Source organism: Peromyscus californicus, unplaced genomic scaffold, assembly GCF_007827085.1.
Source record: "Peromyscus californicus insignis strain IS unplaced genomic scaffold, ASM782708v3 Scaffold_9__1_contigs__length_137607984, whole genome shotgun sequence".
NCBI lineage: Eukaryota > Metazoa > Chordata > Mammalia > Rodentia > Cricetidae > Peromyscus > Peromyscus californicus.
Window position 1 is genome coordinate 94,565,868 of NW_026294617.1, and position 26,469 is coordinate 94,592,336.

The following is a 26,469-nucleotide window of genomic DNA, read 5'->3' on the forward strand; positions in this document are numbered from 1 at the left end:
TACCCTCTAGCCATGGTGGACTTTGATCCATCCTCAACCTTGTCATCTACCTTTTTTTCCCTCAATAGCACTTATTAATCAAAATTGCTTTGCAAATTAACATTATGTTAGCAAAACTAACAAATAGCTTATTTAATTTTCATCTTCTATAAACTATCGCTGCAATAAACACTTAAAGGAAATAAGAATCTGTCAATGTTATTTATTTCTGAGTCCCCAGAGCATAAATCTATTACTAGCACATAGTAATATTCAATGCATCGTTTAGTAGTTTTTAGTGGCCAATAACTACTTACCAATAAATAACTAACTGAATAAATGTGTAAACCTTAACGTATTACAGTAAGTATATTGGAGTCATCAGATTTATCAACAAAAATGCATGCTAACCAGTGAAATAAGAATTTTGGATTGTAATGACTAATTTTTCATTGTAAGAATATCCCATTCAATGATTGATAAATACATTGAAAATTATTCATTGTTTATCTGAAATTTTAATTTCTTTTTTTGGTTTTTTGAGACAGGGTTTCTCTGTGTAGCTTTGCGCCTTTCCTGGAACTTGCTTTGTAGACCAGGCTGGCCTCGAACTCACAGAGATCAGCCTGCCTCTGCCTCCCGAGTGTTGGGACTAAAGGCGTGTGCCACCACCGCCCGGCTTGAAATTTTAATTTCATTGGCCGTCTGTTTGGCTACCCTTAAGCCAATCACCTTGTAGTTTCTAACCTTTTGTTTTATATTCAACCTATAATGCTCCAGGTTCTCATTACATAGGTGTTAGGAATCATATAGAGAACATGACATATGCTTGGCCATCCAGGGGAAAAAAAAGCCTCGTGAGCAAGCTACTCACAGTTTGCAAGAAAATGTGAATTCTTTGCTCAATAGCAAACCTGTCAAAGCTACCATTACAGACTTATGTATCATTCAAAAAAGTTTAGTTTGGCATTGGGCAGATGGAGCAATCATTATACTGCTTTTTCTGCATATGTGAGGATCTGAGTTTGATCCCCATTATCCATGCCCAGAGTTTGGGAGGTAGAGAGAAGAGGATTCCTGAAGCATACTGAGCAGACAGTCTAGGAGAATTGATGCAGCTCATTTTCAGTGAGAAACCACTTCTCAAGAATATGGTGGAGAGTGAGTGAGGAAGATACCCATGTCAGTCTCTTGCCTCCATGGACCCCCCCCCCCCCCCCCCCCCCCCCCCCCCCGCCTGCATATGACCCCTTCTTTAGTTTAAGGTTTTGATGTTTGTGGAATACAGAATGGTTACATAACCAAATAGGAAATATTTTTTATAAGAACATGATTAACCAGTAATGATTTCTGGCTATTTGTTTAAAAATTAAATATGCAAGATAGAATTACACTTTCTATTTTCAGAAAGTCTTTTTTTGTAATGAAGTGGGCATTAGGTTTATTGGAAAATTAGTGATGAATGGTGATTAATATGGTTTTTTTTCTGGTTTTCAAGTGGGTGGTTTTCACAGAACAAAACATTGCATTGAAATATTTATGTTTTTTTTTATCTTATCCTTTATCATTTGATGGCTCCAAACAGCTGGTTATTTCTTCACATTCCTTCCTAACTTGGTATACAGTAATAGTAGCTTTCCATCATGACCTATAAAACAGTTCCCCTGGTGTATATGTGTGACTGAAATTTTCATTTCAATCTACAGTAATACATTTTATCTTTAATTTAGTAAATATATCAGGTCATACATGCCAGATAATTTTCTGTTTTGGAAATTAATGTGATTCACTGATTTTAACTTAATTTAAATGTTATTGTTCAACAGATAGGTCATATTGTTGTCCTTGTTTTTGTAGGTGATAAGCATTTATAACAGCAAGTGGTAGTTAGATGGTGAACCCAGCTCATCCCAAAGTCTTATGTATTAAACACTATTCTATCCTCCTTTCCAAAAATTAAACAGAAATAAATGGTTCAGATAATGAATTATGACTAGCATCAATTTAAAGGATTACTGTTAGCTTGTGGTTGTTCTGTGTTTATTACTCTTCAGTTAAGATATGCATTAATTAGTATAAACAGACTTTATATTAAATGTGTGGTTTCTATAAAATTGGAAAGATTTTCTCCATTTCAATTCTAAATGTTTCACCTTTAAACAGATTTCCCCATCTACTTTCTGTCTTTTTTTCTGGAAAATTTCTTGTGTCTTCTGCACATATTTTGCACATGGGGGTCAGATTTGAGATCTTCAGTGCCCGTCCAGATAACATTTGATGATCCCCCTTTTCATAAATTCATAAATGCTCATGAACTTACAAGTGTGCAATTTTTTTTTTTTAGCAATACAAGCAATCTGAAAACGAAGTTAGCCTTCCTTAGCAGAGACATATTCCCCATAGGATGTTTGTGTCTGATCACATGTAGACCATGCTCAACTGTGTTAGCAAAGATAGCCAAAGGATGAAGGCATTATTTTCAGTGCATGTGCATGGGAAAGTGGGAAAGAATGCTTAGAAGTTTGCCAGTGTAGTAGAAACAGTAAAGTTGGATGGCTTTCAGGTGACTAGGAGGTTCTAGCAACAGTATGTTCACTTGTACCAGAGATGACGTTGGAAGTGCTTCTTAGATTCAGTTTTCTTATCTGTGAAATTGGCTGTGTTGGCCAAGAGTGCCCACCACCGCCAGTCAGTTGACAAGAAGAAATGCACTATTGTAAAGAAGATGACAGTACCTGGAATAGAGATTAGTACTTTGGTTCCCTTGTGCACATTTTTTTCTATCTGTGACTTCAGTTGTCTATGACTTAAAAATATTAAGCAGAAAATCTATGGATAAAATGCAAAAGCTTACAACAAATTTTATTATAGGATGTGATGATTGTCCAAATTTATTATTAGTGTTGCTGATCTCTCACTGTGTCTAATTCCTGAGTTAAACTTTAACATAAGCCTGTGTACAAAGAAAAATGAATACAGGGTTTCTATAAACAGCTTCAGGTAGCCTCAGATCTTCCTGGAATGGATCCTCTGCGGATAAGGATGGCTGCTGTCTAAAGTTGTCCAATGTACTTGTATAATGTTAGCAACATACTTCTTACGCTCACCATAATTCCCTAGCACCTTTTTTTTTCCAGGAAATTATTGCATGCTGGCTCCCCCTCCCTTTTTTGAATTATCTAGAATGGGTATATAGAATGGGTCTGATGCTTTCGCAAACTAAAATTTTTAGGCTGTGGTCTGATCATACTTTCTATATTGCCATTAGTGCTTGCTAATATAATAATGACATCCAGGGAGATGCACATGCATTGGTGCACAGAAACAATGAGTTAACATGTGAATTAAAATAATTTCTATTACTAATATCTAGGTCTTTTTGTCTTTCTCACATTAGCCAGTTTTCGTAGCTGTATAATAGTCATCTGTGTTTCTGTAGAAGCCTGTTTCATTACCTTACTTGTTTTCAAGATTAGGAATAATTTTCTATCCCTTTGATGTTAGTGTCTCCTCTTTTTTTCTTAAAAGGTCATTTAGCTTCTTTCTGTGTCATCAATTTTTGTCTTTTAACACCCAAGTACACTGGATTAAATCACAGTTTTTTTTCTGTCATGCTTGTCTTCAGAAGTGTCTTTTCATTTCTGAGATGCTTAGCAACAGAAGTTGCTTTTGAATGTAAGAAAGTTAGCAGATGAGATGTGCTAATTTGGGAAAACATATATAGAATTTTATATGCACATAATAGGAAAAGTCACACAGATTTTGATAGCATTTAAAATGAAATCTTGAAGATTTAAAACTGTGCACATAGGCAAGTATAGATATTTTATTCCTTAATTGTGAGCCAACCTGTTTTATGCAGCAGTACTGAGAAGGGAAATTACCCGAACAGTAGAAAAACGGTTTTCAAAAGAACAGATTGATTCTTATAATTACTATGTACTAAGGAACTTGTGAGTGAGAATGATAGAGCAATTTAAAAGAAAAGAAAATGGTAACTTTTGGAGCACAGAGCCCAGGGAAAGCAAGTTATTTTAAAAGATCGCATTTGCTGTGTAATGTTGATTTTTCTCAAGTCAGTTTTAAAAATAAAAATCTATAGTTATGTATGGGTTTTAGTGACATATTGGTGCAATCCACCATGGAATCTTATCTAGGACAGGTAGCTTACTTGCTCTCAGCAAGCTGATATTAAGGACATGGTTTATCCCCACTGGGGAACATTCACTTTGCTCTCCACCTGGTAGAAGACATGTTGGTTCCTGTATTGGGACTATTTTGTGACCATGGTGGATTCAGAATCCTAGAAGATCCTTTTGAGGCAGTAGTACTGTCTCCACAAAGGGCCACTCAACATACACAGCCCTATTGGATGACTTGCTTACTGTTTTCTTTAATAAATATCTATTGAGAGCCCACCTGACTATACAAGTCAGTGTTCATGTTATGATTAAATAGAGACCTTAATGTCAGATTATTTTTAGATGAGGAAGGCAGATAAAAAATTAAGAAAGAATATTGGGAAAACTACACTGTCTGAAGAAGAAAGTGGTAGTATTTCAATGCCTGGATTCCCTATACCTTAAGCAAGACCTAGCTTAGATGCCATCTAATTGTATGCAAGTAAACTGAGAAAGTAACCTGAGATGATGTCAGAGAGGCAGACACAGCAGAGAACTGGAATCAATGGTTGGAGCTCGGATTTTATGCAAGTAAAACAGGAAACATTTGGAGAGATGAAATGGAGGTAAAACAGAACTCAATATATGTTTTACCAAGATCACTCTGGGTGTGAAATTGAGGATAGACAGCAGGAATTCTAAGGTAGAGGTAGAGTGAAAATTTGAATGCCCTTCAAAACTTAGCAAAATGTGTATTCACATGTAACAGGTGCAAGTGCATGGCTCAAACTAAATGCGAGAAGGAAGAACTTTCCAATTCAAATGGCTTGAATTTCAGTGGATGCAGAGTAGACCTAGCTGTCCAAGAGAGGAGATGACTGTTAGGTGACCCAGAACTAGAGCTATAGAGAACTCACTAGTTATGGTTATAGTTGTGGAGACATGATAGGAATTCGGTGGATGGTCACTGAAGAAGAGAAAGCAGTAAAGGTTGGTTTCAGGGATTTGCAATCCAAGCAGCAGGGCCAGCAGGGCCATTTCCTAGGAAGAAGAATGCTGGGGAAACCTGGTAGGGAGTGATCAATCTGTTTTACAACTATTCAATTGAGATGTCTTTTGGTTGTTTAATCACAGCTGTCCAGCAACCAGTAATGTGTTACTTGGAGAGTAAGAATTGTAAGGAGGAAGGATGAAGCTCCATGGCCATGGGATTGTTTAAACATAAGCAGTATCCTCACTTTTGAAGAGCTACACTTGCATAAAAAAATTCAACCAAGTTATCTTGGTTTTGCTATGAGTAATACCACAAGAAGTCAAAGAACATAATTATGCAAATTGTTCAAAGGAACATTTTTAGATTAATAAGAAATTTAAAAAGGGAAGTCTAAAAGTCATTTTGACAGATATCCCAAAATCATATACAAGGGAGAATTTAGGGCTGAGGAAATAGCTCAGCCAATAAACTACTGAAAGTATGAGGACCGGAAATGGATCCCTAGTACCCATGTGAAAAATAATCCAAAGTGGCTTTTGCTGTAATCCCAGTGCTGGGGTGGAGAGGGAAGCTAGGGGGAACTAATGCCTTCTGATCAACCGTTTGCCTCCTGGCTCAGTGAGAAACCCTTCCTCAAAAATTAAATTGGAGAAGCTGGGGATATTGCTCAGCAGATAAAACACATTCTGAGCAAGCAAGAGGATCACAGCTGGGATCCTCTGTGAGTCTCATAAAATCACACTGAATCCACATAAAAGCTGACTGTATTAGCCACCTCTCTAATCCCAGTGATCTGACAGAGAGATGGGAGGCAGAAAAAGGGGAATCTCTGGAAGTTCTCAAGCATGCTAGGCAAGGTCCCAAACTCTAGGCTGTCCTCTGACCTCCAAACAAGCGCTGTAGCACATGTGTACCCACATTTACACACACAGTCCACTTACACACAAAAGAAAAAAGGCAAATGATGAAGTGGAGAATGAAGAACAAGACTGATACACACTTCTAGCTTCCACATATAGATACACGTATATTCACATACACATGAACACATGCACAGAGTGTGAAATTTCACATAGCAATACATTTGTTGAAACAGGACTGACCATTGAGAAAGTTGTCAAGAGGTAGCACACTGTGATGAGGATATTTTCTCTTCCCTGTTATACAAGCGTTAACAATATTCCATGGCAGTTTCTTTTCTGTGTAGACAGTATTTCCTCAAAATATTGGCAATAATAGTGTCAAAAATATAGTATAAAGCTTTATGATTTCTAAAACCAATGTTGCTTTAATTATAACATATTCACATGAATAAATGAAACTCAAGAATGGGTTATGAGAATAAACCAACATTTTTAGTCCCCATAAAAGAACAGGTGAGAATGAATATTTACTATATGAAGGTCCAGAAATCTGAACTAGTTTTCACACAGGAAATGAGATGTGCAGATACAAATTAAAACAGGACAGCAGGAGCATGGGAAGCCAGTGCTGGCCTCGGAGCCCAGATAAGCCAGCTTCTTCCTTCATTTATGCTACAGTTTTGAGGATTTGGACAAGTTCTCAGCTTGTTGTGGCTTTGTTCATCACCAGTGAAATAAGGAATCCTTCCACAGCTATCTGATTCTAAAATCTTCTACGTGCCACGTGATGAAGGACCATCTTCTCTCACCTTTTTCAGCTGTCACCACCCTAAATAAGAGCATCAAGATTTCCTGTCTCTATTATTTTTTCACACTTCCTTTTCCCCTCCCCCTACCAGGGCTTACAGACTGATTTTCATAGAATTCACATCATGCAACTAACAGCACCCTGCTAAAATCAAAGCATATGAGGACTTTTTAGAATGACATTCATGACCTTATGTGTATGACATTTTCTCTTTTAAAAATGTTGACCTATGTCTATACATCACACACTCTGCAAACACTTCTCAGGTCCCTATAATGCTCACATCTGGAAAGTAACATCTAACTTTTTGCATTATGGTACAGTTCCATTTTTCTTCTTTCTAAACAAATATTTTTTCATATCTTTTTCCCTGCAATTTTTCTGCCCTCTGTTCAGAACTGAGGCTCCCATTTCCTACGTTTCATATAAAGCTTCATTAGAAGACTTGTTAATTTGTCTCTGATTATAAATGTTTGTATCTTACTAGTCTTATGCTAAGCTCAGGAATCTGAAAGTCAGATCTCTATACAAATCTCTGTTTTGAATGTGTTCACTAAATGGGGGTTTAACCAAAAGAAACCAGGAAGTCACTATCAAAGAAAGTGGAAATATCACTGGTTTACAGTATTTAGTAAGTGGTTAAGATTTAGGCACTTAAGACAGGTACTGTGCTGATCTTAATAGATTGCTATATTGAATTTATACTTTATGTAGTCTAAGTATTTGTTGATATCCTCAACTTATATAAGGAAACTGGAGTGATGATAAATTTTATAAATTGTACAACTATCAGAAAGTCAGTGAGAGCACCAGACTACTGCCCAGGTACCTAAGTCCATGGAAGTTGCTCTGAACTGATTTGCTTATGAGTTTTAACTTGCCCCCACCTCAATTCATGTACAACAATGACTACACTTCCCAAGATGGAAATGGGTCTTGTAGGTAACTTGTGTGTTGCAGAATATTTGTTTAATTATGCAAAGATGTATTGCATTTGTTGAACTATGTAAAGATGTGTTGCATTTGTTTATTTATGTAAAGATGGGCTGCTGGTTTACCTTGCCTGCCTAAGGCACCTGATTGGTCTAATAAAAAGCCGAGTGGTCAATAGTGAGGGAGGAGGTATATGCAGAGCTTCCAGGTAGAGAAAGTAAGAGGAGGAATTTAGGCTCAGGGGAGAAAGAAAAAGAGACCAAGAGACACCAGGGAAACACCAGGGGCTGGCCAGCCAGACATGGAGGAAGCAGGAGAGTAGAACATACAGAATGCAAGAAAGGTAAAAACCCCTAAGGCACTACTAATACACCAGGGGCTGGCCAGCCAGACATGGAGGAAGCAGGAGAGTAGAACATACAGAATGCAAGAAAGGTAAAAACCCCTAAGGCAAATTGTAGATGAATAGAAACAGGTTAAATAAAGTTAAAAGAGCTAGTGGGACAAACCTAATCTAAGGCCAAGCTTTCATACTTAATAACAAGTCTCTGTGACTTTATTTGGGAACTGATTGGCAGTCCAAAAAAATTTCAGCTACACTTGTGAAATTTTGCTTTTAACTCTTAAACACTTTCTATATTTACTTCTTCCTTATCAACTAATCATGACAAGTGTTTCCCTTGCTCAAGTCTATGATCTGTCCTTGCTAGATCACATTGTAATTTGACTTAAAACCAAATTTATTGAACATACTCATACTTAAAGAGAGAGGTGTGGACACTGATTTTTATTTCGATGTTTCCTCCTACTTGTCAGATTTAATTTCAGTTACTTCCTTGGGAATCTTATGATATATTTTAAAATAAAGACTCTGCCCCAGATACATTAAACAGTGTGCTTGAGGTCTGCATGGCAAGGCCAGTAACTGAATCCTGCTCTGTCAAGTTCCTGCAGTCCTGTGCCCCCATTACATCTTACTACTGTTCCATCACATGTCGCCATCTGGCATTTGTCTGATGCTTTTCAGGAAAAGTAGCCCCAGGAGTCAGTGGCCATGCCAGCTCAGAGGGCAGAAGGATAGAGGGAGCCATGTGTGCAAGGGCCGTGAGCAGCACCAAGAATGGGGGATGCTGGACGTTTTCAAGCTGCAGTCCTGCTAATACAGCATTCCCAGGGCTTAGAGGTTCTTTGTGCAGTTTCTTCAAAGCCATCCTTGTTTTTATTTATTCTGGTGATACCTGAAGAGTTTTAAATACTTAGGATTTGGCCTGGTTTTGTCTCCACTTTTATCTTCCTTAGTGAAGTGTTTTTGGTACATCAGAAATTGGGCACACTTAAGGCTCTGAAAGGTTTCTGGCCTTTGGTGCTTTTCCAGGATTCCTGCCTCAGGAACACTGTGGTGTTCTGCGGATGCCTGAGTCACAGCAGTCGTCATTCATTATTTGGGATAAAAATTGCTCATTAGCTGGTCTCTCCTATTTAAACAACAGTGCCTTTTAGAGCCCAGAAACTGTTCTGCCCTATTTAATTACTTCTTTATTCCTGATACATTGATAATCCTCAGTGTAGAGTAAGTTTATGCCTATGTAGATGATTGGAAAGGTGATGACATATACTTAGGCTATTTCTGTTGTGTGAAATACACACACACACACACACACACACACACACACACACACACACACACACACACAGTGTAATCTTATAGTGTAGTTAAGAAAATCTCATACTTGAAAGCCTTATTTATATCAACCATACACATCAACAGAAATATTTCTTATTTTGAAATTCTAATGATTTTGTTAGCATTCAAGAACATAAGAAACTTCAACTGGGTCCTCCCAATAGCAGTGCTGGTTAATAGAAAATAACTACCACACCTAATATATATTTTACATCTAATGGGAAAAATCTGTTCTATGTCTTTATGCCTGAATATAAACTCTATGTCTATAGCTCTAAGAAGACTAATGACAACCACTCAAAGATTTAATAGTAAAGCTTAATATAATACTTAGTGGCTGCCTTATTATCTGAACATTGATGTAGCGTTGGGCTTGGGGGCTAGGCTTTGTGAGCATTGGCCTTAACCCCTGGCACTGAAGATTGTTTTCTCATACATGATTAGACACTGAAGGATGTGCATTGTCTTGGAAAGAATTTTGTTCTTGAAACCAAATTAGAGATGAAGACCTGAGGCTGGGGACCAGTATTTCATGTGTTGAAAGTAATTGCTTTGTAAATCCTTTCTCACAGGCATAATTTCTCTTTCCCTGTAATATACAGCTGACTTTCAAAAATATGGTACTAACAGCAATTTAATGTTCCTGATATTTGACAGGTACTATTTAAAGGACTTTGCATATTTGAGTTTAGGCAATCTCCAAGACTGTTTTTTGTTTTTTGTTCAGGAAGATGCTACTATTACAGATGTTTTATGGATAAAAGAACAGAACATGAATAAATTACATGATTTTTTTGTGAAGTTTTTCAGCTTGGCAACTGGATTACTAACTAAAGGCATCTGACTCCTGAGTTCACATTTGTAATCACTCTATGTAATTTCCTTTTTTAGAAATTGCTACCTGTGACCTACCCTTTTCCAACATCACTGAGGAATTTAAAAATTACATATGGAAACATTTTCCTTTGTATACTATCTGCTGGGTGGTGTTGGTCAAAGAAAACAAGGTGAGCATTATGCTTAGATAGAGTGGCGTTTTCATTTCTAAGTATTGATTTCATTTCAAAAGAGAAACCATACAGACATTTACCAGATTATCTGGTTTGCTTTCTGTCTTAAACAAACAGTCCATAGTATTTTCCCTTTAAATGATAAAATAAGTCTAAGCAGAGTTTTGAATGAGGGCTCATGTGGACCACAGACACTAATCTCCAGTCTTTCAATGATCTAGAAGACAGGCCAATGTTTCTGGTAGACCATTCACTGTCATTTACTTTATAGTTAAAAGTGTTGACACAAACTAAATTTGACAGTTACGGAAAAGCTACAGACTGGAGATGTAACTCTGTGGTATTTTTTGCACAGCTGGGTTTGATCTTAATACTAGGAAAAAAATGAAATGAAAAGCAAATGTTTCTACTATTAGCCTTGTTTTGTTTCATACATTCAATAACAATTTACTGAAAATTTCCTTCCTGGTAGGAAATTTGCCAACAATGTTTAGATATTGTTTCCATCCAACTAACAGAGAGGCACATCATAAGCAATCAGTAAATAACATATTTAATGGGTAAATCGATGGTCATAAAATTATAAAATTAATCAACCCCAGAACACCATTGTAACATCTATTTGACATAGTAAGTTGGTCCCACTGGGACTCTGTGTGTGAGGAACCAGTGTCTGAATCTAGAACCTTCTGAGGTGGTGGTTTTCCTGTAACCAGTTTTGAAGAACAGGCTTTTGATGACATATTAAATTGCTGACAATCTGTTCCAATTTTTAACAATCTTTGTCTGTTACGTATACTGATACTTTTCATCACTTTTACCAAAATTACATTTATTTTAATCATGCATATTTCTTTTTCTCCTTAATATGCCTAATGGGTTGACCAGTTTTAGAATAGTCAGAAACCATTTTTTTTTACAACAAACAAGCAATTATCCTTCCACATGTTGATTGACAATGTTTTCTGACTTAAAAACAACCAAGCAAACAGTGTTGGATCTCAGTGCTAGTTGATTCAGGGTCTAATTACTCACAGAAAAACACCTCAGCATTAATTATATCATAATTAGCATTTTTAGCCCTGGCATTCAACATTTCAAAACTCACTTGACCAGAAAGAAATTATTTCATTACATAGCTATTTGGAATTTCAGTTCTAACCTACTCTAGAAGATATTTTACAAAGTTGAGATGTTCATGGCCCTCATAATTAAGACAATTCATAGTTTAAATGTAAGTTTTATATTTTCCTATGACAAGATGAGAGAACATCACTGGCTGATTTTTTTCTTTCTTTTTCCATTCTCTCTCTTTCTATCTTTCTCTGTCTCTCACTGTCTCTCTCTGTCTCTGTCTCTGTCTCTCTCTCTCCGTGTGTGTGTGTGTGTGTGTGTGTGTGTGTGTGTGTGTGTGTGTGTGTGTGTGTGATACGTGTAAGCATTTGCCATGTGTGTAGATGAACATGTGTATAGGTGTGTTTGCATCTGGAAGCCAGAGGTTGCCATTGGGAATCATCTTCCCCGGCTTTTGCACCTTTTTCGTTGAGACAGGATATCCCAACCAAACCCAGAGCTCACTGATATGGCAAGTCTTGCTAGCCAGCTTGCTCTGGGGAATTCCCTGTAGGTTGGCCATCATTCCCACTTGACATTTATTTGGGCATCTGAAGATCCAACTCTGGTCTTCACACTTACTGGGAAAATGTTTCAACTTCTGAGTCATCTCTTCAGCTCCTAGTAGGTGGGTTTTAACAAGTCCCTATACTTCCCTGTACAGTTATTTAACTAGTAAATAAGAGTTAATATCTGCTCTTAACCTGTGCTTAAGAATTAGGTGAGATGAAAATATATTTGCAAAAATTACACAAAAGAATATTGGTAAATTCAGTTATTTTATAAATACTGTTGTAAGTCACATTCTTATTTCTTCCAGTGTTTCCTTTCCTCTCCGCAAGAGACTCCATTCACATAGAGTGAAAAAATTGTGAAATTATATGTGAACAGTTTGGCAATGAGATGGGAAAATATTTTTTTTAGTATTTTCATCTTTCAATTCAACGTTGCTCCATCAAAAAAAGTGGTAACAATTCAGAAAAGCAGCAGATCCAATGCTGACTGCGTTTAACATGACGCCATGAAAGGCACCGGGAAACTGGCATGAATAAAAACCACAGTTCATCTACATGCTGAATTAGCAAGGCCTGCATGAACGGTTATTCAGACCAGAACATTCTCTTATAAAGAATGGGAGTATGGTGGAAGAAGAGGCAGAAAGATTTTATGAACCGGAAGTTGGGGAGGACTACTGAGAAATAGTGTCTTCTAGACATTACGGGACCGCTCACTCATGAGCTCCCACAGCTGTGTTACCTGCAGAAGACCAAACCAATCAAACTCCCAGCATGGATTAGGACCACAAAGTCCTAGCTGAGGAGGTATTGACTGTTGATGGCCACTGAGGGAGGGTTAGTCAGTTTTCTTTAGGGTTATGGCTCCTAGTAGGTTGTGGCTCCTAGTAGGCTGCTTATGCTCCATACAGGAAACACTAACTCGGCATGTTTGTTTGTTTGTTTATTTATTTATTTATTTATCTATCTATTTATTTATTTGTTTGTTTATTTTTGAGACAGGGTTTCTCTGTGTAGCTTTGCACCTTTCCTGGAACTCACTCTATAGCCCAGGCTGGCCTCGAACTCATGGAGATCCGCCTGGCTCTGCCTCCCGAGTACTGGAATTAAAGGTGTGTGCCACGACCGCGGCTGTTATTTTTTAAAAAGAGAGATAATATGAAGTTAGGAGGGGGATGTAGAAGGTAGCTAGGGAGAATTGGAGTGGGGATGGGCATGATCAAAGCACATTATATTCATGTGTGAAGTAAAATATAATTTATTATATTATCTTAAAATAAAATATATTTAATAAAGGGATTCTAGAAATCATAATAACCAGGAAAGATTACTGCAACAGAAGTCAGGAGAACTGGTCCTACGCCGGGTCTGCTGTTAACTGTACAAATCTTTAGTTAACTCTGGCTTTTGAAAACAATTTTCCTCTACCTGACAGAATTTAGTCAGACCAGATGTTCTTGGATTATGGAGTTCCTTCTGTAATAAGAGTTCCTAATTTCGTATTTTATACAAGAGTGCTTGCTTGAGAGATAGCCTAGGCTTTTATATGTATAATATATACTCACGCTGAAAGGACATTGTTTTTGTAAATGACATTTGTAACACATTTCCAGCATAAAAAACAACCATTGTGCCTCATGCAAGTCATCTTAGACAGCTTGAGTCTCCAAAGAGGTCTCCAAGTTTCATTCACAGAGTAGGTCTCCAGTGATCTCATGTGCACTTCACTCCTGTGTTCAGTGTTCTTGAGATGTCTCTCCCAACCCTGCTTGGCTTAGCCTCACTTTTTTTTTTTTAATTTACTGTGTCATTTCTTGAGTTCCATCACTTTATGAACTCATCCTATCCATTTCACTTCCTTAAACTCTGAGTTCCAAGTCTTCCTTTCCATCCATTGCACCTGATGAATGCCATTTGCCATTCTGCAAGTGAACAATCATCATAGTTTCAAAACATCCATGCCGGAAGGAAATCACTGATCATTGAATAGGAAATAGTACCAACAAAGCCAAATTCAATAGTTAAATGCATAGAAAAATTCTATTCCCCAGCTCTGACAAAATCCCAACTAGACTTACCTAAATGCATGACCTCCAATACTATGGATCGAGCCACATGAAAGAGAGGCAGGTCTCTTTACTCTACTCACCAAGTCTAGCATTGTTACTGGAAGCATGGGTGATGCACATGGTGCAATCACAGTGTGTGAGCAAAATAGATCTGTACTCAAATCTTGGCTTCTTCCATTAATTGTAATATGTCTCTGGTAAGATATGTATCTATCTGAGCTACAATATTCTGGTTTAAAAAGGCAAAGATAATAATGCCTTGTTTGAGGTTAGGCATAATTCTAGCACTTGGAAGGCTAAGGCCAGACGGTCCAAGTTTGAGGCAAGCTTGGGTCTATAAATTGTGACTCTGTCACAAAACAAAAACAAAAGGCAAAAACCAACCAACCAACCAACCAACCAAACGAACAAACAAAAAACAAGAACTAACTACCTCATTGGTGCGGTGGTTCAGAGGACTAATGATAATGTAGCCAGAGCTTCTGCCACCCAAAGAACACTTGAAATTATTATACTTTATTTTTACTATGACTAAGAACATTGTCACCGCCATCATAAACAACACTACCATTACAAATCTCTGAAGCTGATGGACATGAAGTAATTTTTTTCCTGATATAAAAATGTAGTAGTGATTTACTCCTGGAGAAAGATAGAGATTGTGCCTCAGGAGAGAAGAGCAGAGTCACTAACAGAAGGTTATGTGCTCCATACTTGGTGCTGCAGAAGTGTCCTCATTTAACTCTGTCTCTATGACTAGAAATCTATTCTCTTCTCCCTTGACTTTTTCTTTGCATCAGTTTGTGGATCACAACCAACTGGGAGGGATGATTTGCAAGCTCATCTCACTTGGCAGGCTTTAGAGTAGTTTCTGAGGAGACTATCTCTATCAAATCCAGAAAAGGAGGGAAAATTCACAGTTACTATTTTGGTACATGGAAATGCAGAAATGTTATGATGTTATTTTTCTTGCTGATATTAATGTTTATGTAAAACAACTGTATTTCAGAAAGATCAAATAAGCCATGTAGACTTGAAAAAAGATGTCATGAACACAGAAGTGTTGTGGATTCATGGTAGTTAAAGTTAGGATATAAATTTTTTGAAAGAAAACTTTCTTAAAAGAAATAATTTAATTTATTTTGAGGTTAAAATGCTGAGGTTACGTAATGTTTCTGATTCTGTTTTATATGCCAAGTGGAGAAACATGATTTTTTTCACACCATCAGTGTTTATATGCATCTATGTGCAGAGTTTTGAGCATGTGTATCTATTTACCAGAAACAAAATATTTCAGTCTTATTTTTATGGATATATGTGTAAAACATGTAAATATACATTAAATACTTCCTCTGCTCCCATAGGTAAGCATTATCCCAGAGATTGGAAAGTATGCTACAAAGTTGAACAATGTTTAAATAAAAAGAAATCTATGCCCCATTTATTTTACTTTCAGAATTTCCATTTTGGGACTTTTACAAAAGATTTATCATGTGTTTGTACTACATATTGAATGATTTTTGAGCAGTGTGACTAATGAAAAAAATTATGAGTCTGAGGACAAGGGAATTGTTATAGTGCTTAGCGTAAAGGGGATGCAACAAGACTATAAGCCTCATTGAATGTAATGCTGTGTGATTAAGCCCCCAAAGCCTTCGGCTAATACTAGCTGTGCTTCCAGCTGCAATTACCAACATAGATGAGACACCTATCACTTGGAGAGAACTTTGCAAATTAAAATACAATAACATTTTGGTCTACTTTGGTTTAATATAAGACTGCCCTGAATATATGCTTGGCTGAGGGTCCTTCCATAGCTGACCTTTCTTTTCTCGCATTGAACACTGAAAAGCGGAATTATCCAACTTTATCCATAAAGTAGGGTGCTATTATAGAAGCTATCTTGTTGTTCAAACTACCATAGGATGCTACTGTCAACCATGAACCTCTTTCCCAGCTAAACCAAAGATAAAAGAGGAAACATTCTGCCCATTAACTCACTAATGAGTGTGGTGATAAACAAGGACAGCATTACTTGAACTTAGAAGCTGAACGCTGTGGCTTGTGTCTACAAGATTGTAGAGGTACTTTATCAGAGTAAGGGGGCTGGGGCATCCCTGCTCCTTGTCTACCCTGGGGACACTAGCTCCTGACTAGTGAGACAGTGTGGGGAGTTCACACTGTCTGCTAAGTCTTTTGCTGAGTGTCTTCCAGCTGAGGAAGCATGTCTTCCTCTCACCTTTGACAATATGCTCATCTCTTACCACACCTTCCTGTTTGGTTGTTACTTGTTTATCTGCTGTTTTCCTTCTGAGTCAGGGTCTCAAAAGTGTTGCTGAGGCTGGCTTCAGACTCTTGGACTCTAGTGATCATCCCACCCCAGCCTCCCAGGTGTACCAGTCTCTGTGATGGTGAATATGAAGTCTGAATTGGTGACCACTCTGCCTCAACTTTTGTTATGTAGACTTGGCTATGTTATTTAATCTCTGTTTCGTTTTTTTAAAAAAATCTAGATAACAATGACTGCTGTGGGATGTTCTGTATGTCAAATGTGTTGCTGATTGGTCAATAAATAAAACACTGATTGGCCATTGGCTAGGCAAGAAGTATAGGCGGGACAAGGAGGAGAATAAAGCTGGGAAGTGGAAGGCTGAGTCAGAGAGACACTGCCAGCCGCCACGATGACAAACAGCATGTGAAGATGCCGGTAAGTCACAAGCCATGTGGCAAGGTATAGATTAATAGAAATGGATTAATTTAAGCTGTAAGAACAGTTAGCAAGAAGCCTGCCACGGCCATACAGTTTGTAACCAATATAAGTCTCTGTGTTTACTTGGTCGGGTCTGAGCAGCTGTGGGACTGGCAGGTGAGAGAGATTTGTCCTGACTGTGGGCCAGGCAGGAAAACTCAAGCTACAAATAGTGCTGTGGGATGTTCTGTATGTCAAATGTGTTGCTGATTGGTCAATAAATAAAACACTGATTGGCCATTGGCTAGGCAAGAAGTATAGGCGGGACAAGGAGGAGAATAAAGCTGGGAAGTGGAAGGCTGAGTCAGAGAGACGCTGCCAGCTGCCGTGATGACAAACAGCATATGAAGATGCCGGTAAGCCACAAGCCATGTGGCAAGGTATAGATTAATAGAAATGGATTAATTTAAGCTGTAAGAACAGTTAACAAGAAGCCTGCCATGGCCATACAGTTTGTAACCAATATAAGTCTCTGTGTTTACTTGGTTAGGTCTGACGGCTGTGGGACTGGCGGGTGAGAGAGATTTGTCCTGACTGTGGGCCAGGCAGGCAAACTCTAGCTACAAATGGCATCCAACGTGGTGGCAAGAGTTTCCACCTAAAAACTGAGAAAAAAGATTCTAAATCAGAGCTAAAAACAGTTCCTAATTGTCTCTCTCAAATGAACAGCAGCTGCCGGTTTGAGCTACTGGTGGGTTCCTAGTGTGCACGCTTGACCTGCCGCCGTATGGTGGGAATGAGGCCTCTACAAGTGGCACACTAAGCTGCGTGGTGGATTTAGCCTCTGCTAGTACAAAACAAAAAAAGAGGTTTCTGGGCTACACGCTGCTTGGATAAAAGCATAGACTCACGATAGCTCCCAGAGCTGGCGGTAAACTACCACCGCCATGTTGGGAAGCTGAGGTGGGCAGAGCCAGCAGCCACAGCTGCTGCAGTTTAAAGCAATAGATTCACAATAAGACAGATTCAGATGTAATAGTTTACAATGTGTGTAAAATATACGTAGGCTTGAAAGAGACAAAAAAGGTGATATATACAGTTATAGAAACAAATACACAGTTTTAAAAAATAAAGTCTTTAAAGAGACAGTAAAATTAATATAAAAATAAGCCATGTAAAGATGAATATTACACAGAGAATCTGGATTGTGTTGTCTTTGGGATTTTTAACTGCAGAAAAACATTTGATCATAAAAGATGTTGAGTTAAACCAAAATGTATATTTTAAAGGTACCTTGACTTCAAAATTTGAATATAAGGATATGTTGCTTTGGAAAAGAGTCTCTGCTTTTGTTCCCACAGAAAGCCAGAGGCTATGGATTTGTTCCAGATTAAGACACATCAGGTTTGACCAGCCAAGACCACCTGAAAGGTGACACCAAGGCCCAGATGAGCCAACATCCAGAATGGTTTCAAGGCAACTGGCTCAGACGATACAGCCTCACAGACTACTCCATGATCCTAAAATTTTCTTTGTGTCCTCATAAGATACAGTGCTCCCTTCCAGCAGGAAGTAGTAAGAGAAGCTACGCCCAAATTCCCAAATTATATGTAATTTTACTTTGTTAAGGTTAAAACCTTCCTTTTTGAAAAAAAAAGGGGGGGAAGTGCTGTGGGATGTTCTGTATGGCAAATGTGTTGCTGATTGGTCAATAAATAAAACACTGATTGGCCATTGGCTAGGCAGGAAGTGTAGGCGGGACAAAGAGGAGAATAAAGCTGGGAAGTGGAAGGCTGAGTCAGAGAGACACTGCCAGCCGCCAAGATGACAAACAGCATGTGAAGATGCCAGTAAGTCACAAGCCATGTGGCAAGGTATAGATTAATAGAAATGGATTAATTTAAGCTGTAAGAACAGTTAGCAAGAAGCCTGCCATGGCCATACAGTTTGTAACCAATATAAGTCTCTGTGTTTACTTGGTTAGGTCTGACGGCTGTGGGACTGGCGGGTGAGAGAGATTTGTCCTGACTGTGGGCCAGGCAGGAAAACTCTAGCTACAAATGACCTCTTTCATTTAAAAATTAATTTATTCATTTTATGTTTATATGTATGTATGTATGCATGTTACACATTATGATATAGAAGTCAAAAGGCAACATGTGGGAGTGAGTCTATCCTCTCCTTCTAACCCTTCTACCATGTGGGTGCAAGGGATTGAAGTCAGGTCACTGGACTTGAGCCATCTCACTGGCTCATTGGCTTCTTTCTAAAACAGAACTACTGAAGACTGAACAAGAAGGTGCATTTTCTTCTAAGGGCTTCATAAATAATGGTCACATTTCCTCTACAAAATTAAGAGCACTCCACTGTCCCTACCCATGACCAATATTACAGATTGATTCCATGGAACCTGTGAAATTCAAACCCCTTTTAGAAACTTGGGGAACAGTGTACACTTATGAAGTAGATCTTGTCCAGCCTAGCAGTGAAAGAATCCACTTCAGGTCAAGGGCAATTGTAAAAGAGAAAAGGAAACAACACAATGTACCCATCTTATCACAGGCCTGATGCTTTAACCGTGGAGTATATTCCATAGCTAAGAAATAGGCATCTTATTTTCTATTATAGAAATTTCATATATATTTCTATATGAGTATTCATATTGAGCCTACATAATTTTTTTATCATATTAAAAGAAATGTGGAGTGAGAGAGCAAACATAGTCAAAATTATCAACTACATGGCACAGGTGATTTTTGAACCAGGTCAATCTATCTTTAAGGTCCATTTTGCTGCCAATCAACCAATTGTTGCTATTTTCCTGCCAGAATTGCATCCAAGTTGATTTTAATACTCTGGTCCAAGTCAAAATTTCCCAATTAAATTCCTCTGTGTCACATAGGTATTGTAAATAGCAATCTAAAGCAGCCAAGTGTCATGAAGAAAGACAGCTTTGTCCCTACCATCACAAGACTCCAATACTCCCCCCACCCCAATATTGATTCTCTCACACACTTTTTCTTACTTCAGTTATGATATCTAGGCTCTGGGCCTGATATGTGACAGAAGGAGATTTACTTGTATTTAGCTATCTATCTTAATCCCTGGGATCTTGGGACGCTATGCTCCAAGGCCAGGTGCCATTCTTGTAGTGCTTTTTATTGACATGTTAATTCAGGCTCTGTTTATTCATCTTGCAAAAGAGACTCATCCTGCGAAGATTCATCCCACGAGCTTCAAAATGAGTCATTTCTAAGGAACTGGGTAGTGCTTCGTGCCAACTCCTAAATAGCTGGAAGACTGATGCTTTCTCCCATTTGTACCGTCTCTTTAGAGGTTCATCATGCATTTAAGGTTAAGGGAGATAATTTGCAATCCAAACTTGCAGCTCTCTATTAGAAGTCTATTACTCCCCAAATATAATGCTATAGATGCTCATTTAAACTCCGTGATGCATGCCCACCACCCGAATATGTGGAAGAAAGAGAGGCAGGAAGGTCAGGAATTCAAGGCCTGTCTTGCAACTAGTTAGTGTGAAGCCAGCTTGGGCTCCATGGAATCCCATCTCAAAACATCAGCAAACAAAAAGCAAAACAAGAAAATGAATGCAAAAACAAATCTTATAATAAACTCAATGATGGTCTTCAAGTGATTTTTCTGTAACTTGTCCTGCTAAGGAACTCATGGACGGTGTTGGAGTGGGTGAAAGTGAAAGTAGTGATTTCTGCTCCTGAAAAATACATGACATTTGTAAGATATTTGTTTCCAGAGACACCACTCCCATGAATTATAAACACCTTTATGTTTAAAATCCTAGGTTAAAGGCCATGTATTCCATAAAAGCTTCCTCAAAAGTCTGTACTTTCATTCCTTAAGGGAATAATGAAGTTTTTTGGTTTGTACCCTCATTCAGGAAGCCATACAGTTGTGTTCTGGTGTACTCAGCTTCCAGCTGATCTTAAGTGAGTATCTCCTAGAGACAGACCCAACAATACATTAATTTCTTCCCAATAAATATAATAGATTTAGATGTGATTGAAAGTGCTTTAGAAAGAAACACCACTAAATGGATTAGCAATGCCACAAGTGGTCTAGCCACTGATCTGGAAGGCAGGCAGCCTGGTTTCCTACTCCTTTATTCTGTTCATGGAATCTTCTGGGCCCACAATTTTCAATCACCCAAGCAATAGCTTTAAGATTCCTTGTAAAAAGAAGGGCAATAAATGACACAACGATTTTAAGAAAACAGGTCTCTCTCTCTCTCTCTCTCTCTCTCTCTCTCTCTCTCTCTCTCTCTCTCTCTCTCTCACTCTCTCTCTCTCTCTCTGCTTCATTTCTATAAGTCCTAGATAAAGGGATCACAGGTCATTTCTCTGAAACTTATGCAGGTCACATACATCTTAACACTTGAATCATTTAAAAATATATGGCACAAAAAGGAAACTTCCAAATGTATAGTTATCTCTAAGGGCAGGCTTGACACAATATTTCTTCCCCAAGTTTCAAGACAGTGGCTCTTGCCCAATCCAGATAAGCCTCCCAATCATCAAATACAGAATCTGCTATCTGTACTTGGAAGTGAGAACCTCCATGTTTGGCTGAAAAGACAACGAAGGAAGGCTATTTATAATGCAGCAATAGTTGGAAAATTCTCTACTCAACCTGAGATACAATTACAAGGAGCACAGTTTTACCCTTAAAACTATTAGATTTTCCTAAATTTATACAACAATCCCCTCTCCGCCTGTAATTTAACAAACCCCTTGCTTAAAAATGTCTTCCGAATGCAATGGATCACAGTACATGGAATCCTGTACCTGTCAATCTCTACACCCCTCCCATAAACTGTTCCTCCCTCAAATGCTGCATTAGGTAAGTCAGAGAGGTTCATTATGAGTGCAATCCCATGTTAATTGCTTAACTGTAATACTGCTCAGGTCAGAATAAAAGCACAGATACAAATCATGTGAACTCAGATGATGTCATACATTTAAAATATATATTCACGCGTTTTTGTATGTATCTACACTGTGCTGTATACATATGTATGGATATTTGTCCATGCACACACCCACACACACCATGGCAAAAAGGCCAGTAGATCGGTGATTGACATCTAGAAATGACCCAATTTTAGAAGCGGATGAAGTACCATAGCAACTGTAGTAGGAGAAGGGTTTGGAAGGGTTAATAGAAGCCACCAATAATCCTAAAACCACATAAACACCTCCGATTCTATAGTCCAGGCAAAGCTGTATGCATTTGAATTCCCACCAAAAGCTCACTGAGTTCTAGATACCGTCAGCAAATTGAAAATTGCAAATTCCAAAATATAGGCATCATGGCCCCTCCGGGGCACTTATGGACGCCGTGCACACTGGCGCTACAGGGCCACCACTAGACCTATACTCTCACAGGTATCCCTTCCCCTAATGCCACCCAGCAAGCCACCCCTAGTGATAACCAGCTGGTGTTGGCAGGTGCCCACAAGCAGACTCAGGGGAGCTCTGGAGAAAAACCTGTAGGGGGAAAGGGAAAGGGTTTAGCATTTGGGGACAGCAGCTGCGCACGCCTTGGTGCTCTGGTGTGGTTACCAATCTTACCCAGGACCCAAATTCGCTTCGGAGCTGTCCGGAAAGATCTGCATTATGCCAGGGCTCTGGGCCAACTCACCTCAACGAAATAAAAACAGGGCAGGAGGGTGACGCTGTCCTTGATCACTTTGCCCTTTGGCCTCTCCTTCGCCGACATCCCGGCCGCCTGCCGGGCTCCGCGTCCTCCCCCGGGCGAGGTGTGCACCGCGCGGCCGAGGCGAGCAGCCTGCTCCAGCCGCAAGCGCCCGGCGCCGCTGATGTCACATTCCCCGCGGGCACCGCTGGAGCCAGCGCGCTGCATGCAGCGCCCCCGCCTTCTCCCCGCCCCTCTTTGCAGTAACCCCGCGGTTCCCCGAGCCCGCAGGTCTCTTTCTTCAGCGCTGCGTTCGCCCGGGGTGTGTTGGCAAGGGATAGTCAGTTCCCTCCTCCAAGCTGTTGCTGCTATGGCTTCCCCTCCCTGCCACTCTCCCTGCGCTCTTCACCGCCCAGGCGAAGGGCTCCTCCGCTGGCTGTCAGAGCTTGACGTCAAGAACAGGGGAAAAAAAAAATTCAAAAAACAGGGGAAGCACTCCTGATTTCTGCAGATGCAAGGCTGAGGAACCAAGGCACCTGGTCTCAGATAGTCTATCTGGTGTTCGTCTTGGCTTCCTGGAGAGCAGAAATCTGCACAGCACCCATACCCACAGCAAGAAAAGCTGCCTCAACCTGTGCAAAATTAAAACTCGGACTTCATACTGACAAGTAGGCCATGGGGGGGAATTCATTGGGAGCTGGCTGCTGCCCAAGCGTGACAGCCCTGCCTGCGGATCTCTAGGGAGGTAACTCCCAGGGAAGCGCTGAGGAAAGCTTGGATCAGCTGGGGAGCGAAGTGAGTGTTTCCTGCATCTGAAGAGACAGGGTGAAGGGGCATCATCATATGCCCCAAAGGCCAGGAAAGGCTCTAAACTCACTCTTCTTTATTTATTAAATTTATTCATTTATTTTACATCCCGAGGGCAGTTTCCTCTCCTTCCTCTCTTCCCATTCCCTCCCCCATCCCACGCCCCCCCCCCCCCACCTCCCCTCTCTAACCTCACTCTTATTCCCTAGCATAGTGTGGGCATCACAGTCACAACCATGCAAGCATGGCTCCAAACACTGAGGTCTGAGTGAAGCCCTTTACCTGATTGGCAGCTCTCTCTACCATGGTCGCTCTCAACTTTGTGATTCTTTGACCAGCCACCAGAATCAAGTGATACAGAAGAAACACTCAATAAACACAAAGTAACACACAATGCAGATAATCACCCACTTGGGTGACTATCTTTTCTAGGTCATTTCTAGCACCTCGAAAGACTCCTTACCAACCATAAGATTTTGAATCCCCAGTCTACTATTCAGCTGCCCTTTTCCATGCTGCTCCAGTCGGGTTGTGGTGATTTAGGGGCCACATCCACTCAAGATCATGTTTCACTACCCACGCAGCATCCTGTCCCCACTCATTCCACCAGGATTAGGTTTCCAAACCCTACAGTGCAGTTGCTCGGTTCCCATCCCCATGTACTTAGTGAAACTATCCCCAGGTAAACCAGATGTCTGTCTGAACAGCAAACTACAGTAGAATAAAAATATAACACGTGATCTTGCTTTCCCTGAGACTTGGGACCATACCTTTAAATCTCTCCACCCCGCAATCTTAGTTTTTCCTTCTTAGTTGGTCATGGTTCCATTCATTGGCTATGGTTCTATCCATATCTTCTCCTAATTTATCCAAGTCCACATAGGCAGTTGACATTAATTCAGAAAATAGAAGCTGTAGAAAAAGACTATATTTTCTTACAAAATGGAGTACTCGCTCACCTCCCACAGCCACAACCATGTCTTGCTTTGACTGGCAGAAAAAAAAATCAGTCCCTACAATCTTCAAGTCATTCCTTACCCCCCATACAGTAGCCAAAATGTACTTCTGAAAAGCAACTAATTATTTCGTTTCCCTGATTAACCTTCTAGAAGCTTCCCACCACGTGAAGAAACCCCCAAGCTCTTTATTTTATCTTGAAGCTTGATGGCCATTCTGTTTGTTGGACTTCACTGATTGTTCTGGCCCTGAGGGTGAGGGGACCCATTTTAGCTTTTCACTGCCTCAAAACCTTGGTACTTACAGTACCTATATGTTCACAAATGCAGTTCTATCAACATTGCAGTTAACTGCTCATGCACTTCATGCTTCTGCTTAAAAATTGGGTGCTTGCCAAATTTTTCTTTGGCATACAAGTAACAGTTACAACCCAAGACTTCGATTCCTCCTCTCCTCTTCTTCCTCCTCCTTCCTCCTCCCCTTTCCTCCTTCCTCCTTCCCCCTCCTCCTCCCCCCTCCTCTCCTCCTTCTTTTGGTTTATTTCTCCATCCGTGAGTGCTTTGTCTGTATGTACACCTACACACCAGAAGAGGGCATTGTATCTCATTATAGATGGTTTGTAAGTCACCATGTGGTTGCTGGGAACTGAACTCAGGATGCCAATGCTCTTAACTTCTGAGCCATCTTTCCAGTCCCCTCTTCATTCTTTTATAATATTGTATTTCATTTTTAGAGCTTACCACTATTTAGTAATTAATTAATTCACTCATCTAAAGCTTTAACTTTTAGATGAGGAAACTGAGTCACAGACTTAAAATGTCCCTCCCCACACCTCATGGGGAGTCCATTCCATCTCCTAGCACTTTCTCCTGTCAGAACCCACCCTGCTTCCCAAAGCTACATTATCAGTTCTCTTGAAGACTTTCTCTTAGAAAAAGGCAATCAATTCTCACACAGCCTTTTCAAATTCTTTGGAGTAGGATGATGCCTTGGAAATAATATTGCTAATTAAAAATTAAATAAACTTTATGACCTTACATGTAAATGCCACCCAAATAACTCAATGAGAATATTTATTAAGAAAGGAAAAATGGTTTGTGCTTGACTATAGGAACTCAAAACCAATATAGAAACTGTTTATTACTTTGTTAGCTGAGATAGCTGACAGATTGAATAATGATGTCAAGTGTATTTTGAGGAATTTTTCCAGGTTATTGGTGCTGTGAAATATTCTGTCTTGAAATGTCAGAGAACTGCCTTTTCAGTGGTTGCCCTTTTTCAATGGAACAAGATTTCCACTGAAAACATTCAAGTTCTGGGAAGCATATTAAACTGCTTCTACACAGCTATTATGATGAAGATCTCCAATTAGCATACTTTAAGCAACTTCTCTTGTCCTGGATGAGAATTATTCACATGGTGAAAATGGGTAGGGAATAGTTCTTAATATAAGAATGCTTCCTGGTGGCCTCATTGTTGACAGTGGTTTGTAAAAATGGTTTTATTTTTTTCTACCAAGTGCTATATAGCTGGTCCTAATTTTCTTTTAGTTTTCAGTTAAGTGTTATGTTAATGCATTACTTCACGACTGAAAGTGTTGAGAAACACAAGCACATAAATTGTCTTTTTTCCTTTGTTACTACATTATGCAAATGTTTCCCATATACCTTACAGGAGAGTAGAAAGCAGAAGCTAATTAAAGTATTAAATGGCCACATCTAGCCAGTTCAAACATCCCATAATTCTTAATGCTTCTCATACTTAGTCCCCAAAGCTTCTGACTTTCTAATAAAGTGTTGCCCTTGTGAATTATTCTCTTTATATTTCCATAGGCATCAATTAAATTTTGGTTTCTGACATAATGACGGAACCAATTGACATGCCAACATGGATGGGGGAAGTTTTTCAAGGCCCCACCCATAGATACAGCAGATCAATGGCTGCTGAAAGAGGGTAGGATGCACACACACACACACACACACACACACACACACACACACACACGTGTGTGTGTATATATATATATATATTTACCACACATACATATGTGTGTTTATGTATTGTGTATAGGTGATATATAGGCATTATATATGTAGTATAAAATATCTATTAACTTATGAGTGAAAGTATTGAGTATGTGTGTATAATAATAATAGGGAAGAAGTTATGAGTTTGAGAGGGAACAGGGGCATAGGAAGAGTTGTAATGGAAAAGGGGAGTAGTGAAATTGATGCAAATTTATTCCTCATGCACAAAATTT

General features: G+C 39.3%; 1 protein-coding gene across 1 annotated transcript in view; it reads right to left on the reverse strand.

Annotated features, from left to right (window-relative positions):
* Positions 1 to 22,844, reverse strand: part of Plppr4 (phospholipid phosphatase related 4) — a 41,623-nt gene extending 18,779 nt beyond the window's left edge. The window contains exon 1 of the mRNA XM_052730066.1: positions 22,452 to 22,844. Within this exon, the coding sequence (XP_052586026.1) occupies positions 22,452 to 22,673 (222 nt within the window). The 5' untranslated portion in view covers positions 22,674 to 22,844. The remainder of the gene's footprint in view (positions 1 to 22,451) is intronic.
* Between the last annotated feature and the right edge of the window lie 3,625 nt (positions 22,845 to 26,469).